Below are 20,097 nucleotides of genomic sequence, written 5' to 3'. Positions count from 1 at the left end.
CATTTTGCCCAAGTCTGGTCGTAACTCGTAAATACTATACGTATGTAAAATGAATAATTCATTCAATTGACTTTTTAATTCTTTCGAGCAATGAAATACTGACTTGACAGTTACAAAGAATATCGTATTTGTTGTATTTTAAGTAGCTTATGAACTATGGTTATAGTAAAAATGACACTCTCTCCTACATAATTAAAGTTAGTTACACTTTGTTCTTTTAGTCGAGAGAAGTATCCACGAAAGATTACTTCGAAACTGGATATTGATAAAAACATTTACTTCATTTTAAATCTCTTATACAATGTGTAAAAAAAACCTTATCCGGATCGAAAGGGCCATATATGTATGTTACAGAGATGACTAAAAATTTTTATTAAAAATTACATATTGATAAAAGTAAAGTTATGTTATATAATATGTTTATTTAAGTAATAAGAAGTTATACATTAGAATTGCGTATAAAATGGCTTATAAGGCCTTAGGATTTAGGCATACTTTACAGAACTGGGTGAGTATATTAATATTGATGTTTTTAAAATAAATATTACTGAACTGAATCTTCTAATTCATAACTTTCCGAATTCCGTTAACAACATGTCAATGTCAAAATCACATTTTCATATGTACCTATTGAAGGTTAGAAAATTATTATTTTTTCGAAAATGTCTAAAAAGATAAATAATTTAAAATGGGAATCAGTCGCTTTCGATGGATTTCCAACATCTATGATGGATAAAGGTTTTGTTGCTTTAGAAGAATGCACGGACTATGGCTTAGACAAGAACACCCGACGAAGCAAGGTTTGTTATGTTACTCAGTTATTCTCATTTCGTTGTTTTTAGACTAATTTATTTTTTATATAATGAGTATTATATAAAATTCGATATAAAATTTAAATATTTACAACAACGTTTTTGCGTTTCATGTCGATATTTTTTTAAATATTTTTACTAACCATATAAAACACTAGCTACCCATTTTGGCGTTTCGGAATAATGGTCTACATAAAACGTTTATATCGTAACACATACATACACATACTCTACTGGTACACTTTAGTAAAGCTCCCAATTAGCATGATTTTTTCGATATCTTCAACATTTATTGTCATATTTCAGCCAATTTTTACAAAACCATAATGAATCCATCTCATTCATTTGTTAAAACCGTATGACAATGTTCGGTATTTTTTAAGTTTATTCCATATAGACAGACAAACACACCGATATGGCAGGGGACTTTACTAGTGGTAATTGAAATAACATATTCAAATTGATGCCAGATTTAATTGCAATAATATTAACATTTTAATTTTGAAAATTATTAAGCAATTATAACAAGCATACAATTTTTTTTTTATTGTTTATAGGCAAGACAACCTGAAAAGCGTAAGAACATTGAAAATATAAATCCGCAGACTGCTAAATCTGAAATACCACAGAAAAAAATTAAATTATGCAATGGTTTCACTGTAGAGGCTTGCAAAAAAATCACTCCATCTACTACCAATGAAGCAAAAGAAACGAAACAAAAACGAAAAAGAAAGGAGAAAAAGAATAAAATAAAAAAAGATAAACAAGATTCCACAAATGATAAAAGTGAATCAAAGGCCACAGTAAAAACGAATCGGAAACCAAAATTAGGTGAAAACATATCAGGAGAAACATCAGACTTAACACCGGTGGATATGCTATCTTGGGCTGAATTTAAATTGCCCGATGAGATTATGAAAGCATTAATGGAGTTAGGTTTTAAGAAGCCTACTAAAATTCAACAATTGTCTCTACCAGCAGCTATCCATGGTAATTGAGTTACAATAAGATCAATTATCTTACTGGCTTACTTAAGTTGTGATTATAATTAATTTTATGGTTGATGTAAGTGACTTGTGTTGTATGTGTTGGATGAAGTTCTTTAACATGTGTATCCGCTAACCAGGTAGAATAAGTCCCCACCTCTCTTTTTAATAGAGCTGGACTATCATTGTTCTTACAGATTAATTCACATGGTCCTAAGTCACATAATATTAGTAAACTTAGTAATACAAAAAGTATATAAACCAAAATCACTGAAAAAGATCATATTTATGTTTTACAGGTCGAAGAGATATATTGGGTGCAGCGGAAACAGGCAGTGGAAAGACCCTAGCCTTTGGGCTTCCAATCCTATCTGGTATAATGAAATTAAAAGAAAAGGCTGCGCTTAAAGGACTTGATGTTTATGACATACCTTACAGAAAGACTTTAGTTAAAAAGAAAAATGATAATATTATTAATAAAGATAAAAAAAATAATAAGAATAAAAAGTTTAGGAAAGAAAACAAACAAGTTAGATCTAAGAAAGAAGTAATCAAAGAATCATCAGAAGATGGTTATAGCAGTGGTGATGATGATGAAAATGTCAAACAATTTAGTATTAAAAAAACTAGAAGCAAAGGAAAGAAAGATGAAGGTGAATATATAGAAGAAATAGTTGTACCGATCAAGAAAAAAGAAGAATCAATTGATGAAGGCAATGATAGTGATGAACAAAATTACATTCATTTATCAGATATGTTGGACTCTGATGATCTGAAATCAAGTAGCGATGAAAATAATGATAGTAGTGAAGATGAAAATTCTGGTGATGAAACTGAAGGGGTTGATGAAGTTGATAAAAATGAAGGTATGTTTTTATTTTAATAACTTTCTTTTTTAAAAAGTTGCCCTTATTTTTTTGCCTTAAACTAAGAATATTTTAAATAAAGTTTTTGTTATAGCTCTGCAACAGGGAATATAATTAATTTAAATAAAATGAAAGTCATTATAATGCAAAAAAATTGCGTTTTTACACTGTACACTTGTACAGTTACTAGTTAGAATACAAATTATTAACTTAATTTGTTTCTATATATTTGCAATATAGTTTTGTATGCTTATTAAAATATATGATAATTTTTTTAGATATTGGTTGTGTTAAAGTAATAGACAACGTAGACTTGCCTGGACATGTGACGGTTAAAACTGGGAAGCCGCTGTATTGTCTCATCTTGACACCGACAAGAGAATTAGCGTTGCAAATTAGCAGACATTTGATAGCTGTAGCTAAGTACACAGGTATGGATTATTTCTATCATTTTATTAATTGGGGTGATAATTATAAGTATTATATATATTTAGTTTTAAAAGAGTGTTGAAGTTTTTGGAGCTTACCTGCTTTACCTGCCTATGCTCTCTTTTTTAATTTGGTCATGGGGATTACTTACTTACATACCTTATTTTATCCTCCCCCTTTTATCGCTATAAAATCGCTGCGTTTCCCTCACGGGAATAGAGGGGGGTATGTGGGGCTGGCCGGTGTCCAAGGGGCCTAGTGCGCCCTAAACATCGGAATAACCACTAAAAACCAGCACACGCTATAAATCAGTCCTTTTCGTCTTAACGAGGAGCGCCACGTGCGCACTCTACCACTTACACACACTTAAAATGCTTGATAGAAATTATACATATGAGTAATTAAAAGCATGAGATGGAGCAGTGGTAAGAACGCGTGAATCTTAACCTTCAACCTTATCGTGGGTTCAAACCTGGGCAAGCACCACTGAGTTTTCATAATTTTAATTCATCTTTATAATTCATAGTTATAATTCATCTCGTGCTTGACGGTGAAGGAAAACATCGTGAGGAAACCTGCATGTGTCAAATTTCACTGAAATTCTGCCACATGTGTATTCAACCAACCTGCATTGGAGCAGCGTGGTGGAATAAGCTCCAAACCTTCTCCTCAAAAAGGGAGAGGAGGCCTTAGCCCAACAGTGAAACAATCACAGGCTGTTACTATACTGTGTACTGTACTGAGTAATTATATTCTTGGTTGAGAAAGAGAGTGACTACTGAGTTTCTTGCTGGTTCTATCAATATTTCTTCTTGGATGAGCAGTCAAGATTACTTATGGAATTCTATTTGAATAAAGAATATTTTGAGCTTATGTACTAACTTATTGTTTTTTTGAAATGATTACATTATAGGTATAAAAGTAGCGACAATTGTGGGTGGTATGGCGGCCGTGAAGCAAGAAAGAGTTTTGCGTACAGGTCCTGAGATAGTTGTAGCAACACCAGGTCGGTTGTGGGAGCTGCTCAACCAGGGGCAACCGCATTTACAACAGTTGCCTACTGTCAAGTAAGTTTGAAGCTGATATTGCAATTTGTAAAATACGCGACTGAATATTTAGATATAGAATAGATGATATAAAGACCGATTTTGGCCACGGCGGCCAATCTGAAGAGAGATTAGCCAACTGCGCAGGACGTATTATAAAAAGCTCCAACCTTCTTTAAAGGGAGAAGAGGCCTTAGCCCAGCAGTGGGACATTAACAGGCTGTTACTGTTACTGCAGGACATATTATAGCGCACAAGTGTGTGCGCAAACGCAGGTGTACTCTCTATTACCTAACTCTTATAATCCGATGGGACGGCAATCCGACATGACTGGAAAGAATTCAGGCGCAGAACCAACGGCTTTACGTGCTTTTCGAGGCACTCCACACACTTCCAATTTCTAGACTCCGGGCTGCTATTGAGAATTTTCGGCAAAATCAATAACTATTGAGAGATAACTATAAATCAACAACCTGAGATTTGATCCCAGGACCTCCGGTTCTGTGGCCTTACATCTAGCCATTAGACCAACGAGGCAGTCGGTCAGTGCATATACAGCAAACAATAAGCAAAACGTATGAAATATGCACGTCTAAGGTTTTTTTATCTTTACTCCTTCTTCGATTGGAATGGGGTATAGATAGAATAGAATAGAAGCACAGCACGGGAAGAGCCGCGGATGCGTTATATCAACACGATCCCACAGCCTCTCCGATCCGTGCCGAGGACGGCCATCGCAGTGGTTTTAGTGGTTAAGATTAATGTGGGATCATTACCCGGTCCCCCCCCCATGGGAGCTGGGTACCTTTCTGAAAGTTTCCACTGCGTGAAAAAAAAAGAAAAAGGGTATAGAATACAACGAAAGATATACAGAAACGTACAGTTATAAACACAAACAAAAAAAACTATTAATGTACAAAAGGCGGTAAAAAGATAGTGTGATAATAAATTAAATAAATTATGTAACAGGTTTCTGGCAATAGACGAGACGGATCGTATGATAGAACGCGGACACTTCGAGGAGTTACAACCCCTGCTGGAGAGGATTAACTCAGACGAATCACAAAAGAACGCCAGACAGAACTTCGTATTTTCGGCGACACTTACATTGGTGCACGATCTGCCAACGCATATGAAGGGTAAAAAGGTATACTGCACTTTTAGTTTATTTATGTTTTATTGTATTTGGACGGACCGGTTGGCATATTTGGTAGATACTTGATTTTCACACGGAAGGTTGTGGGTTCGATTCACACCCGGATTTTTTTTTTTACCCATTTGTGTGCATGAACATGCCTATTTGTCCTGAGTCTGGGTGTAATTATTTATATAAGTATGTATTTACAAAAGAAAAGTAGTATATGTAATATATCAGTTGTCTGGTTTCCATAGTACAAGCTCTGATTAGTTTGGGATCAGATGGCCGTGTGTGAATAATGTCCCAGGATTATTTGTTTTGGAATCTCCCAACAAGGAATACACATGTTTACATTACACATTACACTTGTTATATGTTATATGTCTTTGTGTTCTCTCAATTAAAGAAAACCACAGCATCCATCTTGTATAACTTAAGTAACAGCTGATATTATAAATAATAAGACATTACAAGTTAAAAATGATACTTGAAGAAGAAAAACAAAAAAGTCATTCATTTTGGAATAGAATGGAATGGATTTGTCTTTTAATAAATTAGACTTACACTGTACAGATTATATAAGTTATAGGAGAACTTTGAATTAGTGTTCCTTCATGTTTATACAGGAAATAGAAAATTTAATTGTATATGTTTATTATAAGTATTTTTTTTATTGTTATAAAGAATAACTACTGACTTTCTTGCTGGTTCTTCTTGGTAGAATGTACATTCCATACCGGTAGTTTTATGTTAAAATTGAAATTGTAAAATGTTTGTAATAGCCTACTTGAACAATAAATATATATAAAGTATACTTTGATTAATATCAAAGTATACCTATATTATGGCAGCAATTAAACTGCCAATTATGGCAGTTTAATTGCTGCCATAATTGGCAGCAATTAAAATTAAAAAGTTATGTAATTACTTATATATATATATATATATTTTAATCTTAAAAGGTAACAAAAAGAGGAAAGATATTAAACAGGAAGGTAGAAAAGATGACGCCGCAGCAGAAAATCAAGAGATTAATTAATATGATCGGAATGACGGATCCGAAAGTTGTAGACATTACCACACAGCTAGGTAACTTTTTTTTTTTAAAGAATTAGTTACAGAATTATTTTTATTAAAGGATTTAGAAATATGATAAATTTAGTAAAAAAAAATATGGTCCTTCTAACCGGATTTTGGCTATTATTGTCAATCTCAATCTATCGCAGTAATGTTTGTGCTTAAACACATAATATGTTCACTATCATAGCCCGATGGCATATATATAGCTTCTGCCATATATATATAAATATGCCATCTGGTGATAAATGGTCAATACCGCGTATAGACATTGGCACTGTTAGAAATAATCCTCGAGAACTAAGATTTAATGTCCCTGTAGTTACACTAGTTAATTCACCTTTCAAACCGAAACACAACAATACTAAGAGTTTTTGTTTGGCGGTAGAATATGTGATGATATGATAGTAAGTACTTACCCAGACGGGCCAGCCCTACCTCTAAGAAAACGATCGATTTAAAACGAATATTTGACATTTCAGGTACAGCGGAGACGCTAACAGAGAGTCGCATTGCCTGTTCCTTAGATCAGAAGGATGTGTATCTCTATTATATATTAAAAAGACACCCGGGACGAACGATAGTGTTCTGTAATTCGATTGGCAGTGTTAGGAGGTATGTATTTTTTATAAATAATCCTTACTAATATTATGAATGCAAGAGTGAGTTTGTTTGTTTGTAGTAACTATTCAACTGATCATAATGAAATTTTGCATACACATTATCAGGGGTACAGAAAAGGATGGAGTACTTAACCCCTCTCCCTCTATATATATAAAGGTTATATTTAAAGAAAGATACTGTTAACAATATAAACATATATATATATATATATATATATATATATATATATAATCATGTAGTGTTATGGGAAATAAAGGCTTTATTATTATTATATTTTTCTATTTTATGTTATGAGGTTGATGTCTTAATGGATGTCACATCTGTATATATATATTATATTTATTTCTTTGCGGTATGGGCCCCTCCGCTGGTGAAGGCCTCCTCCAGCTTCTTCCAACTTTCCCTGTGAACTGCATACCGTCTTCATATCGTGATACGTGGCCAGCCCATTGCCATTTTAATTTTAGAGCTTGCGTAAGGGCATCGGTTATTTTGGTTTTTTGTCTAATGACTTCACTTCTAATTTTGTGTATTTTTCTTATATTCAGTATACTTCTCTCCATGGCTCTTTGTGTTGTTTCGATTTTTTGTTTCGCTCTTGTCGTAAATACCCAAGTTTGGTAACCGTACAGAAGGCAGGGCAGTAAGCAGGCATCTATTACAGTTTTCTTTATGATTATCGTGTAGTCTCCTTTTAATATTTTTTTAAGTGACCAGTATTTCTTCCACGTTATATTTGATCTTCTTGTGACTTCGTCTTCGTTGTTGGTTTTATTAAATGAGACTTGTTTGCCTAAGTTGATGTAGCTGTCGGCATATTCTATTGTGTTTGAGTTTACATTAATAGGGGTTTTATTGCTGTTTGTCATAATTTTGATTTTAGTAGCGTTCATTTCTAGGCCTACTTTCAAACTTTCCTGGTCTAGTGAGCATAGTATTTCTTGTAGTTCCTTTGGTGTCTCTGATAGTATGATTATATCATCAGCGAATCTTAGATGGTTTCGATAGCAATTGTTTATTTTTTTAAACCTTTTGTTTTCCACTCTAGTTTTTGGAATATGTTTTCTAAAACAGCGAAAAATAGCTTAGGTGACAAGGGGTCCCCTTGCCTGACTCCTCTTTCTATTTTTATATCCTTACCTCTTGATTCTAATTTGACATTGCTTGTGTTTATATACTTTGAATTAATATTTAGAGTATTTAATGCTTCCCATATAGAACTGTGGCTGATGCTGTCAAACGCTTTGCTGTGTAGTCTATAAAAGCTAGATATAGAGACTTGTTAAATTCACCATACTTTTCAATAACTTGTTCTACTGACTGTATATGTACTGACTGTCTAGTGTGCTGAATCCGGAACTGAAACCGGCTTGTTCTATAGGCTGTGCATTATCAATGTCTTGTGTAATGCGTTTTAGAAGTGTTGATGAAAATACTTCATATATGTTCGTTAGTAAGCCGATTGATCTATAATTATTGATATCCAGTATATTGCCCTTTTTATGTAACAATATAATCTCCGACGTGCACCATTGAATTGGCACTGTTTCAGTTTCTAGTGTAAGGTTGAATAATTTTGTGAGAGGGCCTAGTAAAATTGGTGCGCCTATTTTGAAGGCTTCATTTTTTATACCGTCAATACCTGGGCTTTTATCTGATTTTAGTTGTTTTAACTGTAAATATACCTCGTCTTCATCTATAGGGTAAGGGTTTGTGTGTTTCTATGCTGGTCTGATTCCTTGGCTTTGTTGCTGTTGTTTTCTTTGCTTTTGTATAATTCTTGGTAAAAAGTAGTTGCTTGATGTGTAATATCTTGTAACCTTCTAATATTTGTATCCATGTTTTACGTAAGTTAAGTTCTTTCAACGCCCTTTTTGTACTTCTGAAATTGTTTAAGTTTTTTGTTATTATTCGTCGTCTATGTTCATTATAATCTCTTTTGATCGCTCTACTGATTTCCTTGTATAGTCTGCTTAGTTCTTTCTTTGTATTTCTATCCTTATTCTTTTGTATTGCTAAATCACTTCGTTTATTTATTGATTAGTTTTTTTCTTCACTGAATATTTTGTGTTGTTTTTCTTTCTTGGTGCTGTTTCTATTTGTTAGGCTATTTGTGATAGCTTTTTCTAATTCATCGTAATAAGATTGTACGTTTGTAATTTCTTGTAAATTGTTTTCAATATAAGCCTTTTAATGTTTTATCTCGTAGTTTTGGGAATTTTTGGTAGTGGTTTGAAGTTTTTCCTGCTTATTTTCGGTTTGTTTAGGGTGAAAGTTATTCTTATTAGCCTATGATCAGTACGGAATTTAACATTGTTGAGAACTTCAAACTTCTGGACTTATTTTGGGACATTTGTCATGATGTCGATTTCGTTCATGACTGTTTCGTCTGAAGATTTCCAAGTCCATCTTCTACTGGGTCTTATTTTAAAGTAAGTGTTGATTATTGCCAATTTATATAATAATAATATCCTGGGACATTATTCCCAAGCGGGCATCTGATCCCAAACTAAGCAGAGCTTGTACTATGGAAACCAGACAACTGATATACTACTTTTCTTTTGTAAATACGTACTTATAATATATAATACAATACATACTTATATAGATAATATATAAGTATGTATTTATTATTAGGTCCTTACATATGAAATTGGCGTTTTGTACGGGAGGAATATAAAGTCTTTTTTTTTTTTTGTAAAATATGTTTAATTAATCAAAGTATGCACCGTTGTTATCTATGCACTTTTGCCATATCATAAGTAGTTCATTGATCCCGTCACTAAAAAAAACATGGGGGCGAGAATCAATAAACTATTTGAAGGCGGTTTGGACTGCCGCATCGGATTTGAATTTTTTTCCTTGTAAGAAGTTGTCCTAATTCCGGAAAAAATAGTAATCTGTTGGAGCAAGGTCCGGGGAGTACGGTGGATGTAGCAGACATTCCAATTGTAGCTCATCTAACTTAGTGGTTGTTTGTTGTGCAGTGTGTGGTCTTGCGTTGTAGTGAAGCAGCAGTGGCCTAGAGCGATTGACCAATCTCGGTTGTTTAGAAGCTAGTTCTTCCTTCATGGTTTGCAGTTGCTGACAATAGATATCTGCCGTAATCGTTTGACCAGATTTTAGAAAGTGTAAACTGTAGTGAACGACACCGGCGCTAGTCCACCCAAACACTCACAAGTAACTTTTTCTGAGTCAATTTTCGTTTAGGGCAGGATTTGGCCGAGTCTGCAGGGTTCAGCCATTGCGATTAGCGCTTCCGATTATCGTACAGTATCCACTTTTCATCACAAGTAATGATTCGATTTAAAATCCCTTCATTATTGTGTCGTTTGAGCAAAGTAACACAGCAGTCCAAAAGTAACCATCGTTCAAGTTTTTTTACTGTCCCGATTTGCTTCAAGTGGGTTAATACAATTTTATCACTTACCCCGAAGCCTGCAGCTATCTCGGAAGTGCTTTGTGATGGATCCGTTTCCATAATAGCCTTTAATTCCTCATTTTCCACTTTGGTCTCCGGCCGTCCACGGGGTTGGTTCTGAAGGTCAAAATTTCCAGACGAAAACGTTGAAACCAAATCGTTTCTTTTGCGACACCAGCGCCTTACACATCATTAATCCTTCGAGCTGCTTCTGCGGCACTGGTGCCACGGTAGAACTCGTAATCGTAAATATACCGATATTTCATGTTTTCCATTGTGCGGTAATAAGCGACGTCAAAGAAAAAAAATAATGAGGAAAAAACAAATGAATGACTGTTTTCAAAACTCAAATGTACAAGCCAAATTAATTCATAAATTTGAATTTGGAATTCTTAACCAAAGAGGGGATATTTCAGATCAAAGTATCAAAGTAAAGATCAAACCTAATATATGTATTGACAGTGGGTATTATGAATATATAAATAATATTCATAATCACCATCATCTCCAAGTACTCGTACGCCTTTTTTTTAAACTTTTTTTTTTACAGGTTAGCTCAATTATTGTCGCTGTTGAAATGTCAGCCATTACCGTTGCACGCGAGTATGCCTCAACGACAGAGACTGAAAAATCTTGAAAGGTACGTTATCGATTATTATTTTTTGTATTTAATTTTTAATAAGCCGAGATGGCCCAGTGGTAAGAACGCGTGAATGTTAACCGATGATCGTGAGTTCAAACCCGGGCAACCACTGAATTTTCATGTGCTTAATTTGTGGTTATAATTCATCTCGTGCTATACGGTGAAGGAAAACATCGCGAGGAAACCTGCCTGTGTCTGATTTCACTGAAATTCTGCCACATGTGTATTCCACCAACCCGCATTGGAGCAGCGTGGTGGAATAAGCTCCAACCCTTCTTCTCAAAAAGAGGAGAGGAGGCCTTTAGCCCAGCAGTGGGACATTCAGAGGCGGTTACGGTATTTAATTTTTAATTACTGTTACTAAACTGGTTTATTTTGTAAATCATTGTTTTAAGTTTTAATCATTTTTGTTTCCGTATTTACTTTCTGCTTCTCATTTGTATTAGACATTAGTGGAAACTTGATTGGTTAATGTGTTATTTTATTGTTTCTTTTTAAATATATTATTATTGTCTTTCATTATTTCTGTGTAATCCTACCGTTGGTTTCCAAAAAATAAAATAAATAATTAAAATAAAACTATATTAATATTATAAATGCGAAAGTAACTCTGTCTGCTTGCTACGCTTTCACGGCTAATATACTAAACTTTTTGTTTAATAGATTATCTACATAAGTATGATTTACAAAAAGAAAAATAGTATATGTAGTATATCAGTTTTTCCATAGTACAAGCTCTGCTTAATTTGGGATCAGATTTCCTTGTGTGAAAAATGTCCCAAGATATTATGATTATAATTTTTTAGTCATTCTTAAGAGCTCGGCTTAGAGCCGGGATTTACGTCGTACTCACGGGCCGAAGCCAAGTGAACAGATACTTATTAAAACTTTAAGCTTTTAAAGCAATATTATTATTATTATTAATAGATTCCGTGACGACCCGCTCGGTGTACTTGTAGCGACTGATGTCGCAGCCAGAGGATTGGACATACCTAATGTTGATCACGTGATACACTATCAAGTACCTAAGACAGCGGAGGTGAGGACTATGCTTATTTATTTATTTGGAGAACACGCATATTAGTGCGTTAGAAATATAACAGACTGCCTCATTGGTCTAGTGATTATTACTGGTGGTAGGGCTTTGTGCAAGCCCGTCTGGATAGGTACCACCCACTCATCAGATAATCTACCGCAATCCAGCAGTAGTTTTTTTGTGGTGTTACGGTTTGAAGGTGAGTGAGCCAATGTAATTACAGGCACAAGGGACATGACATCTTAGTTCCCAAGGTTGGTGGCGCATTGGCGATGTAAGCGATGGTTCGGTTTAAAGACATTTATTTATTTCTCATAAAGAACACAAAAGTTCACTTATAATAAGAAATTACAATAATTTTGCCTGAGGGTACATTTAAAAGTCTGCCTTATGAATTATATACAGTGAGATAAAATGTTGCGGGTAGTTATATTACACAAACATATTTAGGTAGGGGTTACATTAACTTATAAATTATTTTGCACATATTCCATTACACGTTTATTGAATATAGGAAAACTCTTGCTATTAATGATTAAGTCTGATAATTTATTATAAATTTGAACTCCTTCAAATAAAATGTTTTTCTTTCCATAGTTGGTTCTGGTTTTTGGAAGTTCTAGTTTATTACGTTTTCTAGTGTGGTATGTATGTGTTTTTTATGAAAGTGTAATTGTGAATGTGTTTTATTTGTTATTATTTTTCTAATCAACATGCAGGTTTTTAAAGTGTATAATTGATTTATATTAAGAAATTTTGTTTTTTTTTGTATAATTCAGCGGATGGCGTCATATAATCATATTTATAAAGAACTTTAATAATTTTATTTTGTAAAGTTTGTAATGGCTTTATGTTAGACTTCGCAGCAGTTCCCCATATTTCAATAAGATATTCTATATGAGGTTTTACTAAAGAATTATAAATAATAGGACGAATTTTATTAGGTATACATAAGGAAATTTTACGTAGTGCTCCTATCAAAGGGGATATTTTATTTTTAAGATGATCAATGTGGTATTGCCAGGTTAACTTGCTATCCATTATAAGACCTAAATATTTTTCATGATCAGTTTTATTTATAGGTTCGTTAAAAATTGTTAGTTGGTCATGATTTGGTATATTTTTATTTTTAGGCGCGAAGATCATATATGATGTCTTTTTGGTATTAATATTTAATAAATTAGACAGAAACCATTCGCTAATAACATTTAAATCACGTTGAGCTACGTCAATTATATTTTTAATGTTATCACCAAAGTAAAATAAGCTTGTGTCATCCGCGTAAAGAGTTACATCTCCAGACAAATCAATTGTACTAATGCTATTTATATAAATTAAAAATAATTGCGGTCCCAAGATAGAGCCTTGTGGTACTCCATATGTTAACGTTGCGGGCTTACTTTGAAATTTTCCGATTTTAACAATTTGCTTGCGACGATGTAAATATGATTCTAAAATTTTGATTGCCGAACCTGTTATACCTTCTTTATGTAGTTTTTGTAACAATAAATTATGGCTGACCGTGTCGAAAGCCTTTTTTAAATCAATAAAGATACCTAGAACGATTTGCTTACTATCCAGCGCGTTTTTAATTTTGGTGACAATATCCACAGTTGCTGAAAGTGTATTAGATTTCGGACGAAAGCCATATTGTTGACTAAAAAAGTAGTTTTGTTTATTGAGGTAATTATAAAGACGGACATATATTAATTTTTCTAAAATTTTTGACAAAACTGGTAAAACAGATATCGGCCGATAATTCCCTGGATCTGTTTTACTTCCGGATTTATAAATTGGCGTAACTTTAGCAATCTTTAGACTTTCGGGGAATTTTCCTTGTGTAAGACATTTGTTAAAACAGTCAGTAAGATTATCTAGAATAAAGTATTTTATACACTTTATATCTTTTACTCCGATGTTATCGATGCCTTTACTTGTGTTTACGTTCAATTTGTCGATTATTTCACTAACCTCTTTTTTTGTGGTGGGTGCAAATGACTGAATAGTGTTATTTTGTGAATGTGAAAGACTGGAAGTAAGTTTTTGATGATATGATTGGGGTATTTTACTTGCTAAATCTGAACCAACAGTGGAAAAGAAATCATTAAAAAGTTGACAAATCTCATAAGGATCATTTACTACTATATTGGAATCTCGAACAAGATTAGGAGGTATGATATTTATCTTATTTTTGTTATTGACGAGACTGTTAATTAAATCCCACATTTTTCTTGGTCGCTTTTTACATTTTTCAAATGCGTTGGAATAGGAGTTAATTTTAGCATTTCGTGTAGTTTTGAAAGCTTCGTACCTTTTGGTTTTGAATGTTGTTTCCCTTTCGGTATTTTTAATATCAGCTCTATGTTGGTTCCAGGCAATATTTCGATCACGCAAACTAACTAAAAACAACTAAAACTTCAACACCTCTTTGTTTATCCAGTCTTCTCTGGGTTTATTTAAAATTTTTATTTTTGTGCATTTATTTTCTTGAATTTTAGTCTTAATTAAATTTTCTAATATTTCATAATCGTAGTCTTTATTTTGGATCACAGTTATTTCCATTGATTTATATAAAGCAGTATAATCAGTTGCCAAGTATTCATGTGTCTCTCTTTTCTTATCAACTTTAATCTGTTTGATATCTAGGTAAATCTGCTTATGGTCAGACAAGGGGGTATCAAGGAGAGCCATGTGGAAATTCACACCTTCCATATTTGTCAAAACGTAGTCTATAATAGATTTTGTTGTGTGTGTTTCTCTTGTACAAAAGTCTTCATTGAGATTGTTAAGGATTGCATATCCAGCTTCATTTATCATGTTCTTATAGTTATTTGTATTATGGTCATCACTTAGCAGGTTGATATTAAAATCTCCAAATATTAATCATCTACGTTTTTTCTCTAGCTGTACTGTCTCTTGTGTAACTGTAGCTTTCTATAAAATCTTTTGTTTTTGTATTAGGTAGTTTATATATAGCTCCAATATTAATTGCATATTTTTCTATATATATCCAAATGTATTCGTTTTCTTCTCTATTAATAACTTCAACATTTTCATGCATAAGACAACTATGAATATATATAGATACTCCTCCCCCAATCCCACCCTTTCTATAACTATATATGTGCGTATAATTTGGAATCTGAAGTAATGATGCATCTAAATCAGACTTTATCCATGTTTCAGTAATCAGTATTATATGTATAGTGCTTTTTATTGAGTGTAGTATGCATTTTATTTCATCTAATTTATCAATTTTTACAAGACTTCTTATATTTCTATATAAAAATTTTAATGATGATTTAGTTTTATGGATGTCCTCGTAACAATTCAGTTTCTGATAGCTAATATTAAGTTCTTCGTTGTATTGACTATTTATTTTGACAGTTTTGGTCCCTGGCGCGTACTGTTTTTTGGGTTGTACTTTACAATTTTTGGAACATCATTTACATATTTTATAATAAGGTCTTTTTATCCATTTTTTTGTCGGGATATCAGTTCATCTTGTAGTTTATTCATGTGTTGTTGTTGACACTGAGTTTGATCAGCATAAATTCGGATTTTGTCTAATTTATGTTTGCGTTTATTTTTAAGTATATATTTTGCAGTTTCCTTTTTTTCAAAGCACACTTTTAGAGATCTATCTTTATTAGGGTTGTATTTTCCTAGCCTAAAGACTGTAGTAGGGTTTGGGCAGTCCTCATAAATAGTTTTAATTAATTTCATAGCTTCATTCTTGTCATAATCACGTCTGATTGTGCTATTAGGACTTTTTGTTTCGGGAATCCCTACTAGTATGACATTTTTTCCTCGCTGAGAGCACTCTTGTAGCTCTGAAATGGTTTCCTCGCATGACAGGGGATATTCTTTGGGATAATCAGTTTTAGAGTTATTTTTTAAATAACAAATATCATTTTCAAGAACGTGTATTTTTTGTTCTATAGTATCAGTTAGTGACTTCATTTCTTTTAAGTCGACTTTCGTTTGGTTTTGCTCCAATAATAAGGATTCTAAAGCAGCATTATTAGACTTTAATTCATCTTTTATTTCTTTTATTTCCTTATGTAAGGATAAGGAACATTCCTGGTGCGTTTTTATGAAATCTTGAAAAAAAGACATCATCTTCCGAAATTCGTTAATCAAAGAGGCACAATCACATTCGTATTTCCTTTTTCTAAGCGTGATATTGTAGTCATCCAATGTTCGTAAATCCGGTGATGACCCACTTCCGCTATCGCTTATGAGTTTTCCGCTAACGCTTAGTGATTGTGAACTCATGTTTACTTAGATTTGCCGATAGCGTAATGAGTCACTGCTTGACGAAGCGACAATTGAGTGAAACGAAAAATAGCAACTTACTCGTTTACTCGGGGGGTGAGGGGAGCTGCATATGCCCTTATCAGGATAAAACGCAGTAAGTCCTAATAAGCGAGGCTGACGAATTGTGTTCTTTACGTTGTTCTAATTAGGTGTTAACTTCAATGTCTTGTCTTTTTAAAAATTATTTTATTTTTAGTATAATCGGCAACACGTCTATTCAAAGCGGCAGACTAAGCTTCACTGGTTAACATTAATGGTTAACATTTCTTACAATGCCAATGTCTATGGGCGTTGGTGACCACTTACCATCAGGTGGCCCATATGATCGCCCGCCAACCTATACTTAAAAAAAAATAGCTTATACTGATTCAAATTTATATTTATAAGTATTTAGATCACACCCCGGTCAGGCCATTAGAAATATGTTATTGGAGTTTTTCTATAAAGAAGTAGCAACCCGAGTTAGATATCGCGCTTCTATCATCTGAAGTATGATCGTGAGGAAACTAATATTTGTTGTATCAAATTGTCACACATTTATGAATTGCACTGGAGTTGCTAATATTAAAAATAATACAAGGCCTTATTTATATAAGTTCCTTGACGACTGTTTAGTTACACACTGATCTCTCTTTCTATCATCATTGATTTGACATTCTAAAGAAGAAGACACAGCATTGTTTAACTAATCAATGGCTGAGTAAAGCATGAATTATTTTTATTTCTTAGTGACTTGTCTGTTAATCTCCAAGCACATAAGTTACTAACCTTCGTTTTCCCATTTCTGTATGACAATTAAGTACTTTGTACATATGGGGTTATATAAGGGTGTTCCACAAGGATAATTTTTAGGTTATTTTTTGTTTTTAATATACATTACTGATAATGATTTTGCAATGCAATTTTGTTTATAGAATTACGTGCATAGAAGTGGTCGTACGGCTCGCGCTACCAAGGAAGGTCTAACTATACTTATGATGGAGCCCGCTGAAGCCTACTCTTATGCGAAACTCTGTAGGACTCTCAATAAAAGTAAGTTAAAAGTATAATTCAGTAAGTAAAACGATTGACTAAAGTGTAAATAAAAAAAGTGATATAGTTAATTCAAGGAAATTACGCCATGGGCTACATATTTGCTTTTTTTATTTTGGTTTGGGAGCGTGGTATTTTTACATAGGTAAGTATTAAAAGAACATATAATATAAAATGAAACAGTACAGAGTAATGCAAAAACATTTAAAAGCAAACACAACTTGCTGGTAATAAATTACTGTAAACACCTAATTACACTTCAGTTCAAAGTGGAACTGCGTAACTTAGCAACTTCTTATTGTAAAAAAAAGCTTTTAACAACTAAAACAATATGAAACGTCTACTCAAAATAATAATAATCAAACACCTAATCTAATGTAATTTTTGTCCATTTTTGTAAATAAAAAGTAAATAAATTATTGAAATAATAGAAACGTGCGATCAAGCGTTATATAATTGATTATGATTTCCCAGCTTCGGAGATCCCGTCGTTCCCGGTGTCGGCGCTCAGCCTGGTGCCCAGCAAGGAGCTGGTGGGCGCGGCGCGCGCGCTGGAGGCGCTGCAGCTGCGCGCGCGCCGCGCCCGCCTCGCCGCCGGCTGGCGCGCGCGCGCCGCCGCCGACATGGACATGATCATCGACGACGACGACGTGTATCCTTGCCGTTACACCACAGCCTCGCTGCGTACGCGCGACACTCTTGTCCGTTTGTCCCCTTATCGATGAAATTTGCATTGCCATAATACTAGCCTTTTCTTTTAACGCTGGAAAAACGCGTCACCCGTTTCCCCCACGGGAACAGTGGGCAGTATGTGGGGCTCGCCGGTGTCCAAGGCGCCGAGTGCGCCCCGAACAGCGGAATACCCACTAAAAAACCAGCGGTACCCTTTCCGTCTTAACGAGGAGCGCCACGGGATCGCTTTCGCATGCTACCGTGTCGTACCATAACGCTACCCTGGGTCGTTTTAGGAATATTGGTATTTAAATTGTACGAGATTTAAAGGGAAAAAATATATGTAGCGCGGTGTTAGTAAATGTGATGCAGGGTCATTTTATTTTCAACCATCAATCAATACTTTGTATGTCATTCGGTTTGAAATATTAATGAGCCAGTGTAATTAATTCAGATTGGATCCTAATAATCTTACCCGAAATGGTACATCCTTCGGTGCCATTTTCAATGGGAGATGACAATTAAATAACAGTGGCAATTTTTTTAGATACAACTAGGACTTTATTAATTATTCCCTTAACTAATCACAGTCCTGAGGTAAAAGTTGACCCTTCTATAGACAAGGCGTTACGTATTAAAAAGAGACAATTGGAGTCTATGCTCGCAAGGCCGTTGTTCCCGACGGGATTCTCTTTCAAGTACCCCACTTTGAACGATCCTAATGCTCTACAAGTAACGTCAGAAGAAAACGCATTGCAGGTAACATTAATAATTTTATAATGCTTAAATCTTTAGGAATCTTTACGATAACATGAAAAAATTTAAGCCGAGATGGCCCAGTGGTAAGAATGCGTGAATCTTAACCGATGATCGTGGTTTCAAACCCGGGCAAACACCACTGAATTTTCGTGTGCTTAATTTGTGATTATAATTCATCTCGTGCTTTACGGTGAAGAAAAACATCATGAGGAAACTTGCATGTATCTAATTTCACTGATATTCTCACACCAACCCGCATTGGAGCAGCGTCGTGTAATAAGCTCCAAACGTTATCAAAAAAGGGAGATGACGCCTTTAGCCTTGCAGTGGGACATTCACAGGCTGTTACGGTAATTTTTTTCTTTTACAGGTAATGAAAAATGCACTGGAGTCTGGAAAATTGAAAAAAGATAAAAGGAAAGGCAAGAACGAGTCTCTACTCAATTTAGGAAAGGTATTTAAGAAAACAGTGAAGATTTAACTTATTCGAAGACTAATAGAAATAAAACTATCTATAGCTGACTGTTTATATTATATTTATAATAATGGGCGTAAATTGTTTTATAAATATATATATATATATATAAGATTGTTTACAAGTAAAGATTTGCAAAATAAATATGCATTTTCATTTTTCATCTGCGATTTTTTGATATTTAATTACAGTTATAGACTATTTGAAAGAGGAGAAAACTAAAAAAAAACAATTGACATTGAGTGGACGCGATTTTTTTTTTCGTAGAATAGGAAGGCTGACGCATATGGGCCACCTAATGGTTAGTGGTCACCAAACGCCCATAGACATTGGCATTGTAAGAAATTGTTAACCATCGATTACATCGCCAATGCGCCACCAACCTTGATAACTAATATGTCCCTTGTGCCTCTAATTACAATGGCTCAATCATCGGATTTCAACAACACAAAGTACTGCTGCTTTGCGGTAGAATATGTGATAAGAGGGTGGTACCTACTCAGAAGAGCTTGCACAAAGCCAGTAAAGATGAAACCGCCACCAACCAACCGCGCCACCAACCTTGGGAACTAAGATGTTATGTCTCTCGTGCCTGTATTTACACTGGCTCACTCAACCTTCAAACTGGAACACAACAATATCAAGTACTGCTGTTTTGCGGTAGAATATCTGATGAGTGGGTGGTACCTACCCAGACGAGCTTGCACAAAGTTCTACCACCAGTAATATATATCATTGGACGAGATATTCAAGATCTCCAC

General features: G+C 34.2%; 1 protein-coding gene across 1 annotated transcript; it reads left to right on the top strand.

The window, feature by feature from the left end:
- Positions 1–622: 622 nt before the first annotated feature.
- On the top strand, positions 623–19,417 carry LOC126777033 (ATP-dependent RNA helicase DDX24). The gene is made up of 14 exons (XM_050499871.1): positions 623–800; positions 1,370–1,802; positions 2,098–2,664; positions 2,943–3,095; positions 4,007–4,160; positions 5,109–5,286; positions 6,240–6,366; positions 6,837–6,969; positions 10,950–11,039; positions 11,970–12,081; positions 17,313–17,430; positions 17,905–18,082; positions 18,693–18,861; positions 19,232–19,417. Exons 1-14 carry the CDS (start codon positions 663–665, stop codon positions 19,340–19,342), a joined length of 2,661 nt encoding a protein of 886 aa, XP_050355828.1. The 5' UTR covers positions 623–662; the 3' UTR covers positions 19,343–19,417.
- The last annotated feature ends 680 nt before the right edge of the window (positions 19,418–20,097 follow it).

Source organism: Nymphalis io, chromosome 22, assembly GCF_905147045.1.
Source record: "Nymphalis io chromosome 22, ilAglIoxx1.1, whole genome shotgun sequence".
In the NCBI taxonomy this organism is placed as follows: Eukaryota; Metazoa; Arthropoda; class Insecta; order Lepidoptera; family Nymphalidae; genus Nymphalis; species Nymphalis io.
This window is presented reverse-complemented; position numbering and strand designations above follow the sequence as displayed.